This window comes from Alligator sinensis, unplaced genomic scaffold (genome assembly GCF_000455745.1).
Source record: "Alligator sinensis unplaced genomic scaffold, ASM45574v1 scaffold150_1, whole genome shotgun sequence".
Lineage (NCBI taxonomy): Eukaryota > Metazoa > Chordata > Crocodylia > Alligatoridae > Alligator > Alligator sinensis.
In genome coordinates, this window is record NW_005841840.1 from 4557353 (window position 1) to 4576290 (window position 18938).

General features: G+C 41.7%; 1 protein-coding gene across 4 annotated transcripts in view; it reads right to left on the bottom strand.

Moving 5' to 3' along the window:
- Window positions 1-12470, bottom strand: part of TRPC3 (transient receptor potential cation channel subfamily C member 3) — a 53135-nt gene extending 40665 nt beyond the window's left edge. For all 4 annotated transcript variants that reach the window (XM_025204695.1, XM_006015621.2, XM_025204700.1 and 1 more), the window contains exon 1: window positions 11706-12470. In XM_025204695.1, the coding sequence (XP_025060480.1) occupies window positions 11706-12446 (741 nt within the window). In that variant the 5' untranslated portion in view covers window positions 12447-12470. The remainder of the gene's footprint in view (window positions 1-11705) is intronic.
- Between the last annotated feature and the right edge of the window lie 6468 nt (window positions 12471-18938).

The window sequence follows — 18938 nt, forward strand, 5'->3', positions numbered from 1 at the left end:
GCGCTGCCATCCCTGCTTCCCCCCCCTGCCCATCATCTAAGCGGCAAATGCGGCCATCAGGGGGTGCATGTGCACCCCCTACATGTCGCCACTGCTCTGGGCTCGAAGGGCCCAATCCTGTGCAAGAATTCCCAGGGCATGCAGGACTAGGCCCTTCAATCCCAAGGAGCGCCTTCCCAGGGTGGCAGGAGAGTGTGGGTAGCCCTGGGCTGCTCATGCTCTCCTGCCATAAAGCAAATAGATGTCCATAATAGTAAAGCAGCACAATGTATTACTACCTTTATCCCAGCCACATTGTGGCACAACAAAAGGTATGCTTTTATATGGCGGCCCAAAGGCAAAAGAAAGCAATGTCTGTTTTTACCCTCAGGGATCTAAATATAGAGGAGGTTTAGAATTTCTTTAGGTCAAAGTGTCAAAAACTACTTGAACTCCTATCCCAAGTAAACAGAAAAAGAGCTCCAGGCCTAACTGGATAAATCCACAAAAATGATATTAGGAATGATAAGGCAGACTCAAAGGAATGGGGAAAAGGATTGATCAGCACATAAAGCTATGTCTCAGAGGTCAAGAAATATAAAGATAAAGTGGCCGTGTTTACATGTGTGGCAGACTGTGCAGTTGTTACTGCGCAGTACTGTCACCGCAAAGTTGTTTCCTGATGCTACCGAGCAGTAGCAATGAGCTACTGCGCAGTAGCTCATTATACTGTGCAGTCCCATCGGTGCATGGCTAGTGCCTGGTAATGCTACTATGCAGTAGCAACAAGCTATGACACAGTAGCTTATTGCTGCTGTGCTGTGGTGTCTCCCAGTGAAAGCTAACAAAAGTCAAGCTGACTTAGACCTTGTACAGCAGACTAAAACAAGCATCATTAAGTTCTTCAGCCATATACATAAAAAGAGAATGAGAAAAGAGAGATAGGGCAGTGAAGATGTGGTAAAGATTAAGGAGAGTCTATATATGGGCCCACAAAATAACTGAATACTTTGTATCTATTTTTCAATTAAATTTCAGTCTGCCACATGTGTAGAAATGTCCACTTTATCCTTATATTTCTTGACCTCCGAGACATAGCTTTATTTGCTGATCAATCCTTTTCCCCAACTTTCAATATATAGAATAATACAGAGGGAGAGAGAGAGAGACAGGATGAATAATGGGAATGAGGTTATTGAAATGTAAATGATTACAGCTAAGGTAGAAGCAAGGCTTGAAGTGCATGCATACCAGGGACAGGTTAATTTTTACCCTAAATTGTTGGAAAGACTGGCACATAAAATAAGTGGTGTGGTAGCAAGGCTTTTTAATAAATCTGTCAAGCTGGGTGTGGCACAGATGACTGAAAACCAGCAAATGCAGTACCTATATTTAAAAGGGCAATTATGGGTTCATTAGTCAGAATGCAAGAGTTGACAAAAATTTTAAGAAAAGACTATTTAGAGAAATAGAGGTAAATGGAAAAATGGGATAACAGGCAACATGAGTTTACAAAAGGTATATCATGCTGGTTTAACCTGATATCTTTCTTAGATAAGATAATTGATTTTCAACACAAAGAAAATGAAGTAGATGTAAACTCCTTGGACTTCAATAAAGCATTTGACATAGTACCCCAAGGGAAATTATTTGTTAACCTGGAGAAGATGGGGTTTAGCATAAGAACTCTAAGGATGATAAGGTAATGGCTGAAGGAAAGATGACAATAGTACCACTGGAAGGGAAGATTACTAGTAGAGTTCATCCAGGATTGGATTTAAGACAAATCTTGTTTAATATTTTAATTAATAGCCTTGACATAAAAAGTTAGAGTATGTTAATTAAATGTGCTGTTGACACAATGTCAATACAGTGGACAACTAAGATACTATCCAGGTAAACTGGGGTAACAGAAATAGGACAAAATTTAATAGAACAAAATGGAGGTCATACATATGGGCACTAACAGCAGCATTTTTTGCTATAAGCTGGAGTCATTCAAATGGAACTCTGGAGAAGGAGTATCTAGGTACATTACTTGATCACAGGACAACTGTAAGCCACTAATATGATATAGCTGTATAATCCCAGGATATGGCAGGTAAGGTATTTCCAGGAGAGAAGGATGTATAAGTGCTATTGTACAAGGCCCTGGTATGGGCCTTCATCTGGAATACATTGTAGAATTCTGGTCATCCACATTAAGGCAAGCTAAATTCAAACTAGAACAGGTGCAGAGAATGGACATGAGGACAAGCAGAGAATCTAGTTTATGACAGGAGTCTAAAAAAGTTTAGCTTGTTTAGCTTAGCAAAATAAAGGAAGAGAGGGGATATGGCTCTTGTTTATATATGCAGCAGGAAAGGTAAACACTAGAAAAGAAACAGAACTATTTAAGCTAAAAGGCACAGGAACAAATGAGGATAAACTGTCCATCAATAATTCAAGAAATCAGAAGAAAGGTTCTAACAATCAGAGGAGTGAGGTTTTGGAACAGTCTCCCAGTTAGAGGACTAGGTCAAAAACATAACTCTGCTCAAGATGTAGCTTGATCAGTTCATGAAAAGAATTTTATTATATAATTGCCTGCAACAGCAGGGGCTGGATTTCATACCCTATGATAGGGGTGGCCAACAGGGTTTGAATTAAGCTCTATTTTCTAGTATTCATAAACAAAATCCATTGTACAGCAAGAATTAAGAAACTGAGATTTTTCTTACATAATTAATGAGGTACTAAAACAGAGTCACTACATTTTTATTATAGCTAAATAGGCAATTACAGAAAAGGTATAGAAGTAAGCATGTTGGTCCTCAAGCACAGTCTTATTTTGGATTAATAAAACAGGCATGTGAAAGGAAATAGGCATTTTTAATAATATAAAATTTCGGTGGTTCTGCAAATGTGTGGGAGGAAGCATATGTATGAAGCCCCGTTGATCTCTAGGAGAATATGATATTGTAGAACAGGGGTCAGAAAAGGTATAGAAGCATGTTGGTCCTCAAGCACAGGCTTATTTTGGATTAATAAAACAGGCATGTGAAAGGAAATAGGCATTTTTAATAATATAAAATTTCGGTGGTTCTGCAAATGTGTGGGAGGAAGCATATGTATGAAGCCCCGTTGATCTCTAGGAGAGTATGATATTGTAGAACAGGGGTCGGCCTGTGTTGCCCTGCTGTCCACCGTGAGGTGCACACGCAGTTGCTGCCAGCACGGAGCTGATGCCGGAGCTGTGCAGCCCGGCGGAGCTGTTTGTACTCTACCTGCTGCTTGCTGTAGCTACCCAGAGCCTGGGCTGGCTACAAACAGCTCACTGGGCTCAGCACCTCCATGCCGAGAGCGGGGGAGAGACCAGGCCTGCGCTGCCTCAGGCTCTGTGCCTGCTCTGAGGTACACCTGCATGCGCCGGTGCAGAGCTGATGCTGGAGCCCGGCACAGCTGTTTGGAGCCTCCCGGCTGTAGCCGGCCCCGGCTCCAGAGAGCTGTTGCCAGCCAGGATCCCAGGCTGCTCCCAGCAGGCAGCTGGGATGCTACAAGCCCTGCTGGGAGCAGTCCAGGCTCCAGCAGCTACTCAGAGCCAGGGCAGCTGCTGACAGCCACAGAGCCCGGGCTTTGCGTGGGGGGCAAGGGGCAGTAGGACAGGGGGGCAGGGGCTTTGGGTGGGGGGCAAGGGGCACAAGCAGGACATCCTGCCATGTACCTCTTGCCCTCATTTTGTTTTTCTGCCATGCCGGCACTCTGGCACCTTCCGAAGTAAGCATTATGGTGTTTTTCGGCACTCCGGCCAAAAAATGTTGCCTACCCCTGTTGTAGAGAAAAGTCTCATTTATCCTAAGCCCCATTTTCAAGAACTTCTAACTTTTCAAACAACTCCATCTTTGTTCTGGCATTAATAGTGTCTATACCCTACCTAAAGGTGATTTTTTAAAATGAACTATAGTACAATTTAGTTTGGCTGGTTTTGAATTATTAAAGTATCATTTTTATACACAGTGATCCAAACTTTGTCTTTGTATGTATGAATATATGGAGCCTTCATTTAATTTTGCTTCAAAAATAATTTTGATCATTTTCTTGCATCTTTGTAGGCATCTGCAGACACTTCAGTGATGAAATATAGGCTTTGCTATCTCTGGACAAATCAGATGAGAAATAAAGGAGATAAAAAATAAAACAAAGTTTTCCTTACCATTTGAGAATTTTCTTCCTTTTCTTTTTCTTCAAAGGATATGGATATTTGTACAATATATTAAGTTACTGAATCGTTATTTTTGAATAATTAAAAGTAGAAAAGTCAGGCAAGTTGCATTCAGTTTTTCTCCACTTAAGATATGATCTAGCTAGCTATACATTAACATATTTCAGTATCAGTTTGATCACTTGTGCAGTAAAAACACTACAGTCCTAATGTAAATATTTGCAATAAGGTGATATTATTTACAATAAGACCTTATTTACAATAAAATGATATTATCCCTCTTTGAACCTGTGAAAGGGCTCTACAGTTGCCACGTTAGGTTTAACTGTGCTTTATGGTCTCTTTACATTACCAAGTGGCACTGGAGACCTCAACCAAACTGAGAATTAGGCTTTTCCTAGGTAACAGTTTGAGTTGTGATTATTGTGGAGTTACAAGTTCTTTCAATTTTTGCACATTTAATTTTTCAGCTCTTATGTTGTTTATATGATCAGTACTCCTTACTTCTGATCCAGCAGCTTTACACTCTCAAAAAAATCCCACTAAAGCATGTGCAAAGAATTAAGCCCTGGTTCCAAACTATAACAGATTTCTTCCACTATTTTTAAAGAATTTCTAAGTTAATTCATGAATAACATTTATTCATGTAAAAAGTATATCTTCTGCATATAAATATCTGAGCTGGATTTGCAAAAGGGCCAAAATCCCAGGGCTACAAAAAACTGCATTACACTAATTCACAAACACAACTGGTGCAGTTGCCCAAGCAAAATGTGTTTTTTAAAAATAATAATGTTAATTTAGTCTAAGCATATAAATACCCATCTTGTGTGTTCATGTGTATTTATAGAATGGTGTGTACAGATCAGGAATATATTAATGCATATGGAACTGGGCTATACCCTTTTAAATATACCCTGTATATATTTCAAATTTGAATCCTCTTTGTTAGTTCAGCTGAGATAACACCATGTAAATTTTCTTTGGAACCACGACAGATTCTCCCTTTAGATGCATGTTCACATCTGCCACTGCTTTCAGTGGGAGCTTTCCCCCACAACCCAGTGTAGGAATTTCTCCTGTAAAAAATGAGACTTCAGTCTTGATGATCCTTGATATGGTGAATCAAATTCAGCCCTCCATGTAAGCAAGTGCAAATCCACTGAAGTTGATGGGATTTGAGCATCTTATGCCACAAGTACATTTAACCCAAGGCCATTATATTTAAAGCACAATATAGCACTTGCCTTTTTAGTAACGTTATCCTGTTGCCAGCTTATATTAACTGCTCATCCATCATTGTACAAAGGTAACTTGAATAACCTGTTTTGATTACTAAAAAGGCTTCCATGATATATTTTTTAAAGGTCTGAGGGAAAGTCTGAAATATAAATTAGGTGATGTGTCCTAAGAGAAGTGCTAGGGCCTGTGGGACACAGAAAAATAGGTACACAATGATTAGCCGTGTTTCATTCTAACAAATGTTTTCGCTGTTAACAAGGGTGGGGAAAACCAGGTTAATGAATGATGTTATACCATAGGTCAAGAGACAGTTCTAGCACTGTGTTTTCAGTAGGCTTCAGTGCCGCATCACTGCATAAAAATACTCACTGACATAGTTCTTCATGTAATAAAAACAATCTTCTTCATGTTTGATCTTTTCCAGCAACAGAAGGAACCCAACCAGCAGATTTATATGCTTTGCTGTACTTTAAAAAATCTTTTTTTGACCAGGTACCTTGCTCAAAAAAGCTTTTTTATAAATGACAATTTTATTGCAAACCAGTACTGGAGCAAAATTTATATTCTGTGAATATTATTCCTCAGCCATATTCAGAACTTTCTTAGCACAGCTAGTTTTTGTGGTCACTTCTCTAACTTCTAATATGCCACTGAAGTCCTTGCTGCTATATTTCTAGGACAGGAGAAAATCTAATCAGCTGTTTCAAAAGACTGAAATTTGCCATGACAGCAATAACTTTAACAGAATGAGTATTTTTCAAAGCTTGCCAACAATTCTGATTTGTGTGGAACCGTCTGGAATGCCTGACCTCTGTCCTCAGTCCTGCTGCCTTTCCATCATAGCGGGAATTTGGGATTAAGTGGGGGAGGAATTGCTGCAGTTTTTGCTTCGGCCACTAGGGGTGGTTATACACACACTCTGGGAGGCAGGGCAGGGGGGAGGCATAATTAAAGCAGCTCCAAGAGCCACTCCAATTAAAGCGCCTGGAGCACCAGTGTCCCCATGCAGAAAAATGTTGGTGAGGGTGCTTTAACTAAAGCTTGGTGAGCTTTAGTTAAAGTGCCCCTACCACCATTTTTCGGCGTGGGAATGCTGATGCATGTGACACTGGAGTCTGCCGGAGTGCAGTAATTACCACACTCCAGCAGACTTGATTAAATGAGTCTGCTCTGATGCGCTGTAATTACAGTTCATCAGAGCAGTCTCGATGCATGTATATAGGCAACCTAGGACTTTGTGTTCCTGCTGAGGATCCAACATATGTGTCACCCTATTTTGCTGCTTCCCCTGCTACTTTAGAGAGGCAGAGGCAGCCATTAGTAGCTTCATCTGAAAGCAACCATACTGCACTAGGATTGGAGAAGGAGCTGCCAGGGATGGGCAATTATTTGGGCTGGAGGGCCACTTAAGGAGTTTTGGTGAGCTGTCATGGGCCAGGAGTGCGGGTGCTGACCCAGCCCAGTAGGAGGGGTTGGGGCGCAATGGAGTCTATCCATCCATCCCTGGGCCCATCTGCCTTGCATCCACTGCCTGGGGTACCAGACAGAGCAGGTGGGCAGGGTCTCCATGAATTCTGGCCTGGGACCTCCGTGGGCAGGGCATGGCTCAGGCCAATCTCCTTGGGGACCCCAACTATTCAGCTGCCCACTCCGTCCAGTGCCCCTGGTGGTGAGTGCAGGGAGGATTGGCAATGGCAGCCAGGCAGAGCAAGCCACCACTGCAGGGACTGCCAGGAAGCCACTGTGCACCCAGGGATGGCGGAACTGGCCACAAGTACCATGGCCCAGGCTATCCCCCACATCTGGGCCAGGCGGAGCCAAGGAACCTGCCTCAGGCCAGATAGAATCCCTTGGTGGGCCAGATCTAGTCCATGGGCCATATTTTGCCCACCCCTGAAATAGACAGAGGGAGTGGAGAAAAGGACTTCATAAAAGGGAAGCGAATGGGGAAATGAAGGGATGAAAAGCTGTGGGAAGATGGAAAGGGAAAACTTGAATAGGGGAATCTGAAAGGGAAGAAAGGAGGAGAAAGGAAGAACACAGATGGCAGCAGAGAACAGAAAAAAGAAATCCCTCAAAAGGGACAAGGATAAGGGAAAACCCTACCAAGAGAGATGAAGAGGACACACCAAAATTAGTAGAAGAGTAGAACCTTAGAAGGAGGGAACCCTAGGAAGAGAACCTGGAAATACAGAAGCATATGATGGGAAGAAACAGAAAAGTGCACTATCCCCAGATGCCTTCAGCATTTCTTGCTTTTTTTACTCATTTTTATTTTTGGTTACCTTGGTTTCTTCTAACTTTCAAATTTTTTTCTGAATTCTTACACCATACATTTGAGAAGTAAGGAGGTTCACTGGAAGTAAAACTTTTTTAATGCCTGCCAATGAAAAGCCAGTTTTCAACAGTGAGTGTACTAACTGCACACCCTCTATTCCAGTGTCTTTGTGCAAAGGCTGATATACACATGGCCATTAGTTATTTTCTTGTACAAATCTGTGATTATACAGGCAAATCTGTGATTATACTAGCTCAAGCATGTATGTTCAGTTTAGCATATATATTTTTCTTAGTGGAAGTTTAAACCCAAAACATTTTTTAAATAGCCTCAACTTAAAGTCCCACCTTGTGGGAAACCATAGACAAAGTGCCTTATCATGCCTCTTTTATGCATATCCAGGAAGTGAATTGCAGAGAGCATGAACAGGAAACAATATAAACTGCAGTTTACCATAGATATTGAGAATGAGTAATGAATTATGTTGAAAGTCCCTTTAAATGAACCTGAAATGCAAAACTCTAGCACTCTTGGTTCAGAGATGTTACCTTTTCTTAGTTGGTCTAAAAAAAGGTATTATCTCTGAACCCAGAGTTCTAGAGTTTTGCATTTTTTTTATTTCAGACTGACACAGCTACCAAATACATCCCTTTAAATGAACCTTGGTGTTTTCTAGGGATGCGAGGAGAAAAGAATTATGATTTGTGCTGTTTTAAGGATTGTTTTTGTTTGAAACCAAAGACTGAAATCCCTAGATTATCCCTAAAACAAAAATGATAGGAGGGATCCCTAGAGATTTACAGAATATCCTGCATCCCAGAAGGTGGGAGTGCCAGGCTAGTAGGCATCCCCACAGGGAGATAATAACACATTGAAAGTAGTCAGTCTGCTATTCACCTTTAGCCTCAGATTATTGACACAGGAAATTGAGACAACACACTTGTAGAAAAGGCAGCTCAATTTAATCAAAGTCAGAATTTAAGCTTACATCACGTAAGCATGGGCAAACACCCAGAACGGATTTATGTGAGATACAGAATATAGCTGCTAATAGGTGCCTCTCAGTCCCAACTCTTACCTTGAGGGCAATCCATATGGCATCTTATGTAACGCTCAGGTGTGTGGCAGCTGTGTCACACCTGATGAAATATAGTCACCAACTGCCACAATTTCAAGTAATACAATTTTAGCCCCTGCTCGTGATGATATAGTCCTCCCCTCTCCACCACCTCCCAGAGATGAAAAGATGGAGAAAGATGCTGTAGGAAGCAGACAGTCTTCTAAGGACCCAAGAAAGAATTTATGTGACAGAAAGGGGAAAAGAGGTAGCCAGCATACCAGCCCCTCAGGGTGTGTCTAATCTCTCCCTTCCCTTTCCCTCCTGTGGGCTCAGTCTGCTTTCTGCTCATCCCTTCTCCATCTGTATAACATGCCACCTGGAAAGGAAGAGTAGAGAGAACACCTGGAGCTGCCCTTTCCCCCTTCACCCCAGTGGGGTAAACTGCAGCTGCTTCAAGCTATGGAAGGTATGAGTAACCCTTGCAGCTGCTAAAGGAGTAACAGGTAATGGGCTTGTATGTATTTATGAGGCAGAATTAATTATTAGGATATGTGGTTGGTAGAAGTAGATCTGCACAGCTGATGTAGAGGCAGATTTGGGGTTGGGAGGTGCAGAAAGATTTGCTGGGCTACAGAACAGGCAGAAGTTGGGACGGTGAGACAAAAAAAAAATAGTTACTGTATTAACTCAAATCCAAGTCAAGGTCTTTCCCGCACAATGAACATGGGAAGGGAAAAAGCCTTGTCTTAGATTCAAGAACCAGCCCAGAACAAGGGGAGACTCAGCTCCAGCTATGACCCCAGGCTTGGGGCATTTGTGTAGCGGTGGAGGGGGCACAAGGTGGCAGGAACATGGGGGAGACGATGCAGTGGCGGGGGTGCATGGGGGAGACAGAGCATTGAGGGGGAGGCAAGCAGGGGAAACCCACGGTGTACAGCTTAGGGAAGCACAAGGGAGACTGCAAAGCCTGTCTCTCTGCTACCTTCCCAATCCACAGCCACTTGTTTCCACCACTGCTTACCTACAGCTCTGGCTCTGGCCCCACCATGGCCAGGCCCAGAGCTGCTGCTTTACTTCTCCCTGGCTCAGCTGGGCTGGGGCTATCATCCCTGAGTGCCCCTGAGCCAGAGGCAGAGCTGCTGCAGAAGATAAGCAGTAATAGGGAGAAGAGCATAGGGGGACAGGCAGCAGGGGAGAAGGCACAGGCCCAGGGTAGGGCAAGAGGAAGGAGGACAAGTGGTGTGGATCAGGCACAAAGGGGAGGCAAGTGGCAGGAGGAAGAGAGGACAGGGGTGCAGGCACAGGCATGGGGGGGGGGTTGGGGGGGCATATGGTGGGGGCAGGTGGCAGAGGAGGAAGGGACAAGCATTAATTTAGCATTAAAATAGGCTAATGCGCATTAAGCATCACTGAAAAGCTGAGCTCTTTAATGAATTAATGCTCCATGAGCATGGAACTGTGGGGGGAACAGACTGGGGAGCTTCTGGGAGATAAAGGTCTCCTAGCCCAAGCCCCACAACCATGGGGCTCAGGCTGGGAGATAAGACTCTCCCAGCCCCCTGATCCCCAAGTGCAATGGCTGAGTGGGGGCTGGGAGATAAATATCTCTCAGCCCCCACTGTGTGCTCGTGATCTGGGAGCAGGAAGACATAGTCCTCACCCTGGACTCCTGTACATCCCAGCAGCAGGCAGCTCCCAGGGGCAAGGAGCTATCTCCCACACCCTGGTAGATGGCTACAGATTTGGCTCCTGGCCAGGCATCTACACGAACTCTATGGCAGGACACTCTTTTGAGGGTACAGACCACTAGTGCAACACAAACCCAAGTTCTGGTAGATTTATCATTTAATCACATTCAGATCCCTCTCAATATTAAAACTTTCCTTTGACTGGTAGCACTAGAAGCATTCTTGTCTAGGAGTATAAATAAGTTTATACCCCCCACCCTACCATATTAAACATTTTAGTCATTCCATCCTGTTTTCTGCCCTTAATAAATCTAGTTGTATTTCTTCTTAGTCCTCCCCTATTTTGAATGCATTGTACCATGCTGTTGTCTGCATGATTAATGAGTCTTTTGCCTTCTTCAGATCATTTATGAAGATGTTAATTAAACAAGAGGTTCGCAATACTGACCCTCAGGACCCCCATTAAAATTTTTGCTACAACTAGATCCAATGCCATTTGCAAAACTGCTTGCTGTGTATAATCTGTTATTCCCTGATTCAGGCTTCTCTTTTATACAGCATGCTGTACAGTTGCTTTTCTGTTGGTGTACCTTCCAAGATACTAAGGAGAACTTCACACAAGAAATGTAAGCAATGGTAATCCGTGCCATGGTCTATTCATGAATTACCTAATGGAGAAGTTGGGCTATACAAAACAATTACTATATATTGATATTAAAATAGATATAGCCAATAAAAGAATAAAAGGGAATGCATCTTACAGATTTTTACAGCTGCCACTGAATAGAAAAGTACATTCCTAAAAGGTAAATGAAAAAAAACGAGTGTAGTCTCTATAATTTGTAGACAACTTCATTCAAAGTGAAAAATGAAAATGAAGTCTTTATTGTAGAAAGTCAAATAAAAGTGTAATTTTTCTGCTTGATGCTCAGATTGTATTACCCCAAGTGAACTTCAGTAAAAACAATAATTATCTGCTAAAGTGAACGCATTTGTTTCCCATTCATTACAAGGTTAGTAGTGTTCACATTGGCACTTTCATATTTCTCTCAATACATTTTAGGTACATGGCACTTTCATTTCAAGTAAATCTGCTTTTTAATGACTTATTCACTGAGCATTCAAAACCAAGAACAAGAGAAACAATATAACTTAAGCATCTGTAATTGGAAAAGTAAAATACAGGGAAAAAACTAAAGCATCTGAAGAAATTACAAGTCAAAAATAAAATAAACATAGAAGCAAAAAAATATTTACCTTGAATTCTTTTTCAATGTTGGCCAACTTAGCAAGCTCATTGCTGAGTTCTAGAGCAGTGAGAACTGGATCTTCACTGGAGAGGGACAGGTAGGCAGGACTAGCCAACCCTTTATAGGCATTTATCCTTGACCTGGAGTGACTAAAAGAATCATGCTTTTGCTTTTCAGTGCAGTCATTGCATTTGCAGAAATAGTCATGAGGTCTCTCTATCCTTGTTCCTTTCAGTAACAACATGTGTACAACCTCGTATTTCTGGCAGTGAGCAGCTAAAATGATTGGGGTGATATCAGGAGAAAAGCGGGTGCCATCTTCATCATAGGAATAAAAATCATCATCCTGGAGCTCCTGCTCACAGGGGCTTAGAGTCAGTCGCTTATTTGCTGCAAAACCAGGATGATTCAAAATTGCTTCTACTATCCTGATATACCCCTTGCTGATTGCAAGCAGCAAGGCATCTCCAATTCGTGCCAAGTTCTCTTTTTTTAATAGAAGTTCTGTCACTTCCAAATGCTCATTCCCCACAGCAAGCTGCAAGGCATTTTGGCCCATGTAGTCAACACAGTTGACATTCAGTGTTTTTGACTCCTCCAACATTTTGCGCACTACAGGAATGTTCCCATACTCTGCTGCATCCAAAAAACGCTCTTCTTCAGCAGTAAGGCTTGTACCCCTGTTGTTGAACATGAAAGCTGGGCCTCTAATAGCTTGCCGCCTTCCCTTCTCTCTCATCATTGTCATATGCCTTAGAGATGGACTTCCTTCAACATATCTAGTGGGAAGAAAAGATAAATTATTTGCAGAATAGCAATCCTTTCATAGGCATGTTCTTCCCCTGCAGTTACCAGGACTCATGACTTATCTCCTCTGTCGTGTGTCATTTGCCCATCTGTCTGCCTATATCTCTCTCTGTTGTGGTCCTTCAATCTTTATACTTGCACAGAGAAGGCTGCTTGGTGCAGGAGGGGTTACAAACCACTAGACTAGCACACGGATGAAAAGTATTCACTAGCTCCTTTTCTAGACACCCATTTCTCATCCATGACTATGGTATTTTGTTTTATGTGCAACACCACCTCCTTTCAGAAATATTGTTAAAGCATACTCCAGCAGGTATACAAGGAAAATAGAATTTACCATACTAAATCAGACCTTTGATAATCAAGTTCTGTATCCTACCCACAACAGTGGCCTAAACCTGATGGTTTAGAAGGCAAAAGTCAAACAAATCATCTTGTACCTCGTAAAATGCGAAATTGTTTAAACGAGGATGAGAAGAACCTTCCTACTTCCTGACCACTTTACATGGAAAAGACTGGTTACACATCTTTTAGCATGAATTGTTATACACGTGTGGCCAAATCTGGAAGATTTCACTCAATATTTGCTAACTTCAATCTGAGTTTGGCTAGGTAAAGACTGAGTCAAAAAAACAAGCAAGGCCTCTGGATTTGCTTTGTGGTATTGTGGTGACTGGTCACAGAAACTCCTACAATAACATTTTACTGAGTGACAGTTGATATGATTTACTAATAGAAAAAAATATTTAATAACAAACCATGTTTTTATTATTATGGTGGCTGTTATTATTAAGGTTGACTAACACTTTCCAGTATAAGTCCCTGTGCTTAGTTACTTAAGATTTTGCTAACATTTAACAATTGGTCTGAAATTTTGCATGCTGTCTGATTTCCCCCCACCCTTTTTTTTTAAATTTCAGCCAAAATAGAAAAACCACTTCTGAGAATGAACCTAAGGGGAAATATCTTTTGCTGTGTTAAATTCTGGCAATCTTTTCTTGGAAATGTTCTAGTGCCCCTGTGTTTTGAAATAGGGACCGGAAATTTGCATTTGGGGGACCTTTTTATCATGGATGTTCCTCATGAAAATGCACCAAGATTTAGTCAAGTTCTAAGTGTTTAAAATCAGACAAATCAATTCCAAATCCACAAGTCATTCAAGAACTATATGTAGCCCTGCTACCGGCAGTGGCATACTGCTCCATCCATGGCTGATTGCCAAGTGGGGGGGAGGGGTCCCCCAGTGGCTGATCGCTGAAGGGAGGGAAGAGGGGGGTCCCCCTGCGGCCAACTGCTGAGCCCGGAAACACCGGTGGCGAAACCAGAAGTGCCACGAAGGCCCGAGCCCAGTCAGCGCCCAGGGGCATGGCCCACTCCCGCCTCCCCCATTGGTATGCCACTGGCATACCACTGGCAAACCACCGGCAAGCATTCTCCACTCCTGCCTGGGCTCCAGATGCTTCCATATCCTTTGGCGGGTATCCTATGTGCAGGCACAAGCCCAGAGGCTTGGGGATTGACCGCTCCCGAGTTTCGCTTGCCCTTAGTTGTATGGCTGCAGAAGCCAGCTAGGAAGGAGTCTCCCATTTTCCATAAAGTTGGCATATAGCCAAGGTCTTCCCACTGGAAGTGAAAGCAGGCTAACTAAGGATTACCTCCTGCCACGTTCAGGAAAACCACCTTGGTGGTCATGGTATTTCATTTCCCCTGACAAGTGTTCAAAAATCCTCAATTCATACTCCATCAGTGGAGACCAATACCATAAGCAGGGAGGGGCAAAGGAGGGTGCCAGTTTGGAGGAGGTACACTGCTAGCTGCAGTGAGGCAGAGTGCACGGTACCAACCCCAGGCCTGACTCCAGGGAGGCAGTATGCAGGGAGCCAGTCCTGAGAGCAGCAGCAGCAGCAGCCACTGTCAAATAAAACTCTCCTGTGCTTGCCCCCTTTCACAACACCATGCCATTCCACCTTGCTCTCAGTTGCTTGACACAACACCTGCCTACACAGCTCTGCTCAGGGTACAAAACTCACTAGTTACACCTCTGGTGGAAACTTCTTAGATTATAGCAGCTACATTCCTAAAACACTGCACTGGCACTAGTCATACACCAGCCTGGGCTCCTGGGCACCACTGCAGCTCTGGGCTCCTGCCAACTGTGCTCAGTCTGGTTCTGGGCCTCTGAACTGAGAGCAAGGGAAACGCTCTTTCTTCTGCTCTCAGTGACCCCTTCCATACCCATCCCTCCCAGAAAGCACAAATAAGTTGCCTGATTTGAGTAAGCAGAGGACAGTCTTAAAAAGTGAAGTGGGGAAAACAGAAATACGGACAAGCAGGTGCAAGGCAGTAAACTGGTATTTGAAGCTTGCAGTGGTAGAGAGTAGGATAGGAAAAGAGTGAGCCAGGAAACTGGGACTGGGAGCCAGGAAAGAACGTGAGATTTTCTGTGCAGGAAGCTGAGACAGAACATGTAGGGTAAAGATCAAAATGAAAGGAGAGAGGAAACAGATCTCATACTCATTTGAGGGGTGATGGGAAAACAGAGACTGCTAAACAGAGAAAGTGGGACAGGGAAGTGTCAAGTACACAAAAACTGGATGAGGAAGGGAGATTGGAACTGTGAGCCAGTGAGGTCAAGAAGCCTGAGCATGGTGGATCACTAGAGGCCCAGGTACAAAAGAAAGACAAGGGAGATGGCAGGCTAGGAAGGAAGAATGCAGACTGGCTGAGTAAGGGGTCTGAGACTGGGATTAGGAGCCGGAGGAGTGGACAGTGGGATTGCCTAGGTGAGGAAAATGGACTGAGATGAGGAGCCAGAAATGAGACAGAACTGGGACTGGCATTGGGGCAAGTTAAAGGGATGGGGCAGAAAGCACTACTCAGAAGAGAAAGAGGACAGAATAATAGTATGTGCCCAGTAGAACACACCCGCTCCAGAGCCCAGATTGGAATGCAAAGTTCTAAGTCTCACCCTTCCTTTACAGCCAGCAAATACATCAGTGACACAGTGGCAGCACATCCCACCCCTCTCTGATCTAGGCCCATATAGGATGACAGCCTGCTATTGCTCTCAGTTTCTCTGTGAGCTCAAGTGCCAGAGGTCTGTGTGGTGGTGCATAGACTCCAGACCTAATGATGACTCATGTGGGTATCCATATGTTGCCACAGGTTGGAATTTCTGGGGGGTTTTTCAGTTTGTTTTAAAAAAAACAACTAGAAAATTATACCCAAAAATTTTACATTGAGATTATATGAAGGTACAAAGTCAAATACTCAAAAGATAAGAAAGGTAACATATTAATTTGTTTTCCTTATGTGCATAATTTCTTTAATTACATAAGCACAACTCTTTTTTCCTTGGTCCCCTGCCTTATTCAGAGCATACCATGTACGTGCTCTGGAATGAGTCAAAGATATGTAGTGAAAGGGACTGGTGTCTGTAGGATAGCTGCCTCACTTGTTGCAGCAGTTGGAAGGAGTGAATAAGGGAAGTACAGTGAATAAAGGGAAGGGGTCACAAAAAGAAAAAGGATGTTTTTTCCTTGATTAAGGCCCTGGAGAACAAGCCCAGCTTCTGCCACAGAATTCCTGTGTGATGTTGGACCAGTCATGTAAACCAGGCTCTCACAGGTGGTCCCTCAAACAAGTTCCTTATTTTCTGGGCATCTGGGTTGAGACCACAGGGTCTAATTTGCAAAAATATTCACCACCCCCAGTTGTAACTGAAGTCAATGGCAGTTACACTCTGAATGTACAAAGTGCTATGCAATCCAAAGTACTCTGAGAAAATCAGGTCCTAGGCATCCCATACTGGACACCCAAAGCTAGTAGACACTGATCACTGTGCCTCTTTACACTCTCTGTAAAAAGAAGATAATAACACTTCCTCATTTCACATGGATGTTATTACAATAAGAACCTTAATGTCCATGAAGCACTTTGAAATCACTGTCATCACCATCCTAAAAAAGGTAATGAAGAAATGGATATTTCTGTCTTCAAACTAAGGTTTAATAACATGCAGTAAATAAGGCACAGAGTTGCACATTGAACACCAAGGAGAAAACAAAATATAGACTAGGCAGCTCCTATTGAAGTGAGCACTGCATATTTTGTTCTCTGACTAGTAAGGATTAGTGTGGAAAAAACTGAGTATGATCATATACTTAAAAACTATCATAATAAATATGTACACAGGGGCATAATAGGATTGCAATGGCAACCTTAATTGTGCTTGACTTCACAATCTTAATAACATTCTTTTGAACACAGTTTATACATATATACGTATTGGTTCAACTGTACTGCCAAGGTTCAAAGAACTCCCTTTGATATCAGTGGGAGTTCCCTCAAGCAGCAGCAGTTCATTCAGACCGAATGACTTAGTTCTACAAAAATAATTCCATTCATGATGTAGAAATTCAGGCTGGTGTAGCAGCTGCCTTGGCTGCATTATATTTAGCAAAATATAAAATCTGTATAACTTCATCAAAGCTATAAGCATAATAAAAGCTAGTCTACCCCATGTACATTTTAGTTAACACAAATGAGCTGTTCCATTGCAATGCAAATGATGAGATTACAGTATTCATTACCAAGGGCAGGCTGCTCTTGGGACAAAAGAATTTGATCTTATATAAATTTTCAAGTGTGATTAGTATTTTTGGACTGCCATAGCAACTTGTGTGGCATTGCACAGTAAGCTTTGCTAAAACTCATATTTACCTTTTGTAAAATGTGTCACAATTGCAATGCCAAACATGACAGAACCGTTCTTATTCATTCCTGAATCTCTTTGCTTATGCCTATTAAAAAAGGCTGCCTTACAGAGAGGATTTGTGACTATGTATGTTAAGATCAGAACTGATTTATAACCTATAGCTCAGGCATATTCACATGTGAAGGCACTTCAGGTATGAGTTTTGATTCTGGAGACTATGTGGTGAACAGTCATAGTAAATTATCACCGTATTACACTGAAATCACAAAAAATTGGAAAATGGCTGTTCTGTATTTACTATTTAAACAAGTTCTTAATTGTTAAGGGATTAGGTTCCCACCCTTCCTTTCTTCCCACCCAAAACATGATGTTACACAGGCTATCTTTTTATACAAATGATTGTAATATGTTTATCATTGTGTGTGTATGTATGTGTATGCATATAATGATAAACATATTCCAATATGTATATAACATAAATATAGATATATATTCTATACATACATATAAAAAATATTTTGTCAGTACCTTTAAATGACAAATAACATAGAGATTACTTAGCTTATTTTGAATCTTTATTCCAAAGAGGTTCTAACAATTTACTCTGCAACCCATGTATTTTTTATGAAATAAACTCATAAAAACACATTCATGTCCCAAACATTCAGTACAGTTTTCAATACACTGTTAAATGCAACACTTTTGGTTTCCATTCTATATATCATTCTTTCAAAACTCACTGTCTGCATGAGAAGACTCATTTTGTTTATGGAGGAGATACATCCTCCAAAAGGCACACTATGGAAATATGTTTTGTTAATAAGAAAGATACTCAGTAATAAATCTTGTAATAAATGGATATATTTGATGTGACTGAGATGTCTTTTAAAAATCAAGATGAAAACTGTATTTTATTGACTAGAATATTCTCGGGATTTCTGAAAAATTATGAGCAAGAATTTTTGCTTGATGCAATATTACCTGAATACATTGCTAAATGGCCAGATCCAGACAAATCTTGCATCAGTTTCAAAGAACTTCTTAAAGACAGTGGACATTTTGTCAGAATAAGGTACAGGTATACATACACAGTGTCTCCCCTATTCCGTTTTCTTTTCTTTCATTCTTATATTTAAACTACCACATTTTAAAGGGAATCCCAAGGATTTTTTAACTAAAATTTTGTAATATAATTTTGAAATGTTAATGTTTTAGTTTTGCACTTTGATAGCATTATACTTATATCCCATTAAGTATTGTCAGCACACATTTTTCAAATACTGGAATCAGACCTCCAGAAAAAATATGAGACTAGGTTAAAAATTGTGAGATTTTAATCTTCATTCTTCTTTAATGCACCTTCTTTTTAAGCCTTTAAGATTCACATTTTCAAGCTTTTCTATAACCATTTAAAATAAAACTACATAGGATTCTCAATCTATGCTATCACGCGAGTCCAGGAACTGGAAAAAACATTACATATTGTAAAAAATAATAAAAATTGCAAGGGTTGGCAATACAGTCCTAATATGTTCTATGTAAAAAATATCCTATCATTACATGAAGGAAGTCATGAACAGGGGTGTACTGCTAGTAAGGACTAGTCCTAGCACAGTGCTTGAGTAACCACATTGTTCAATATGCAGATTCAGAGGCAGAAAGAGTAGACAAGATGGAACCTGACCCCCATCCATAGACTCAGGACAGCTGCTGAAC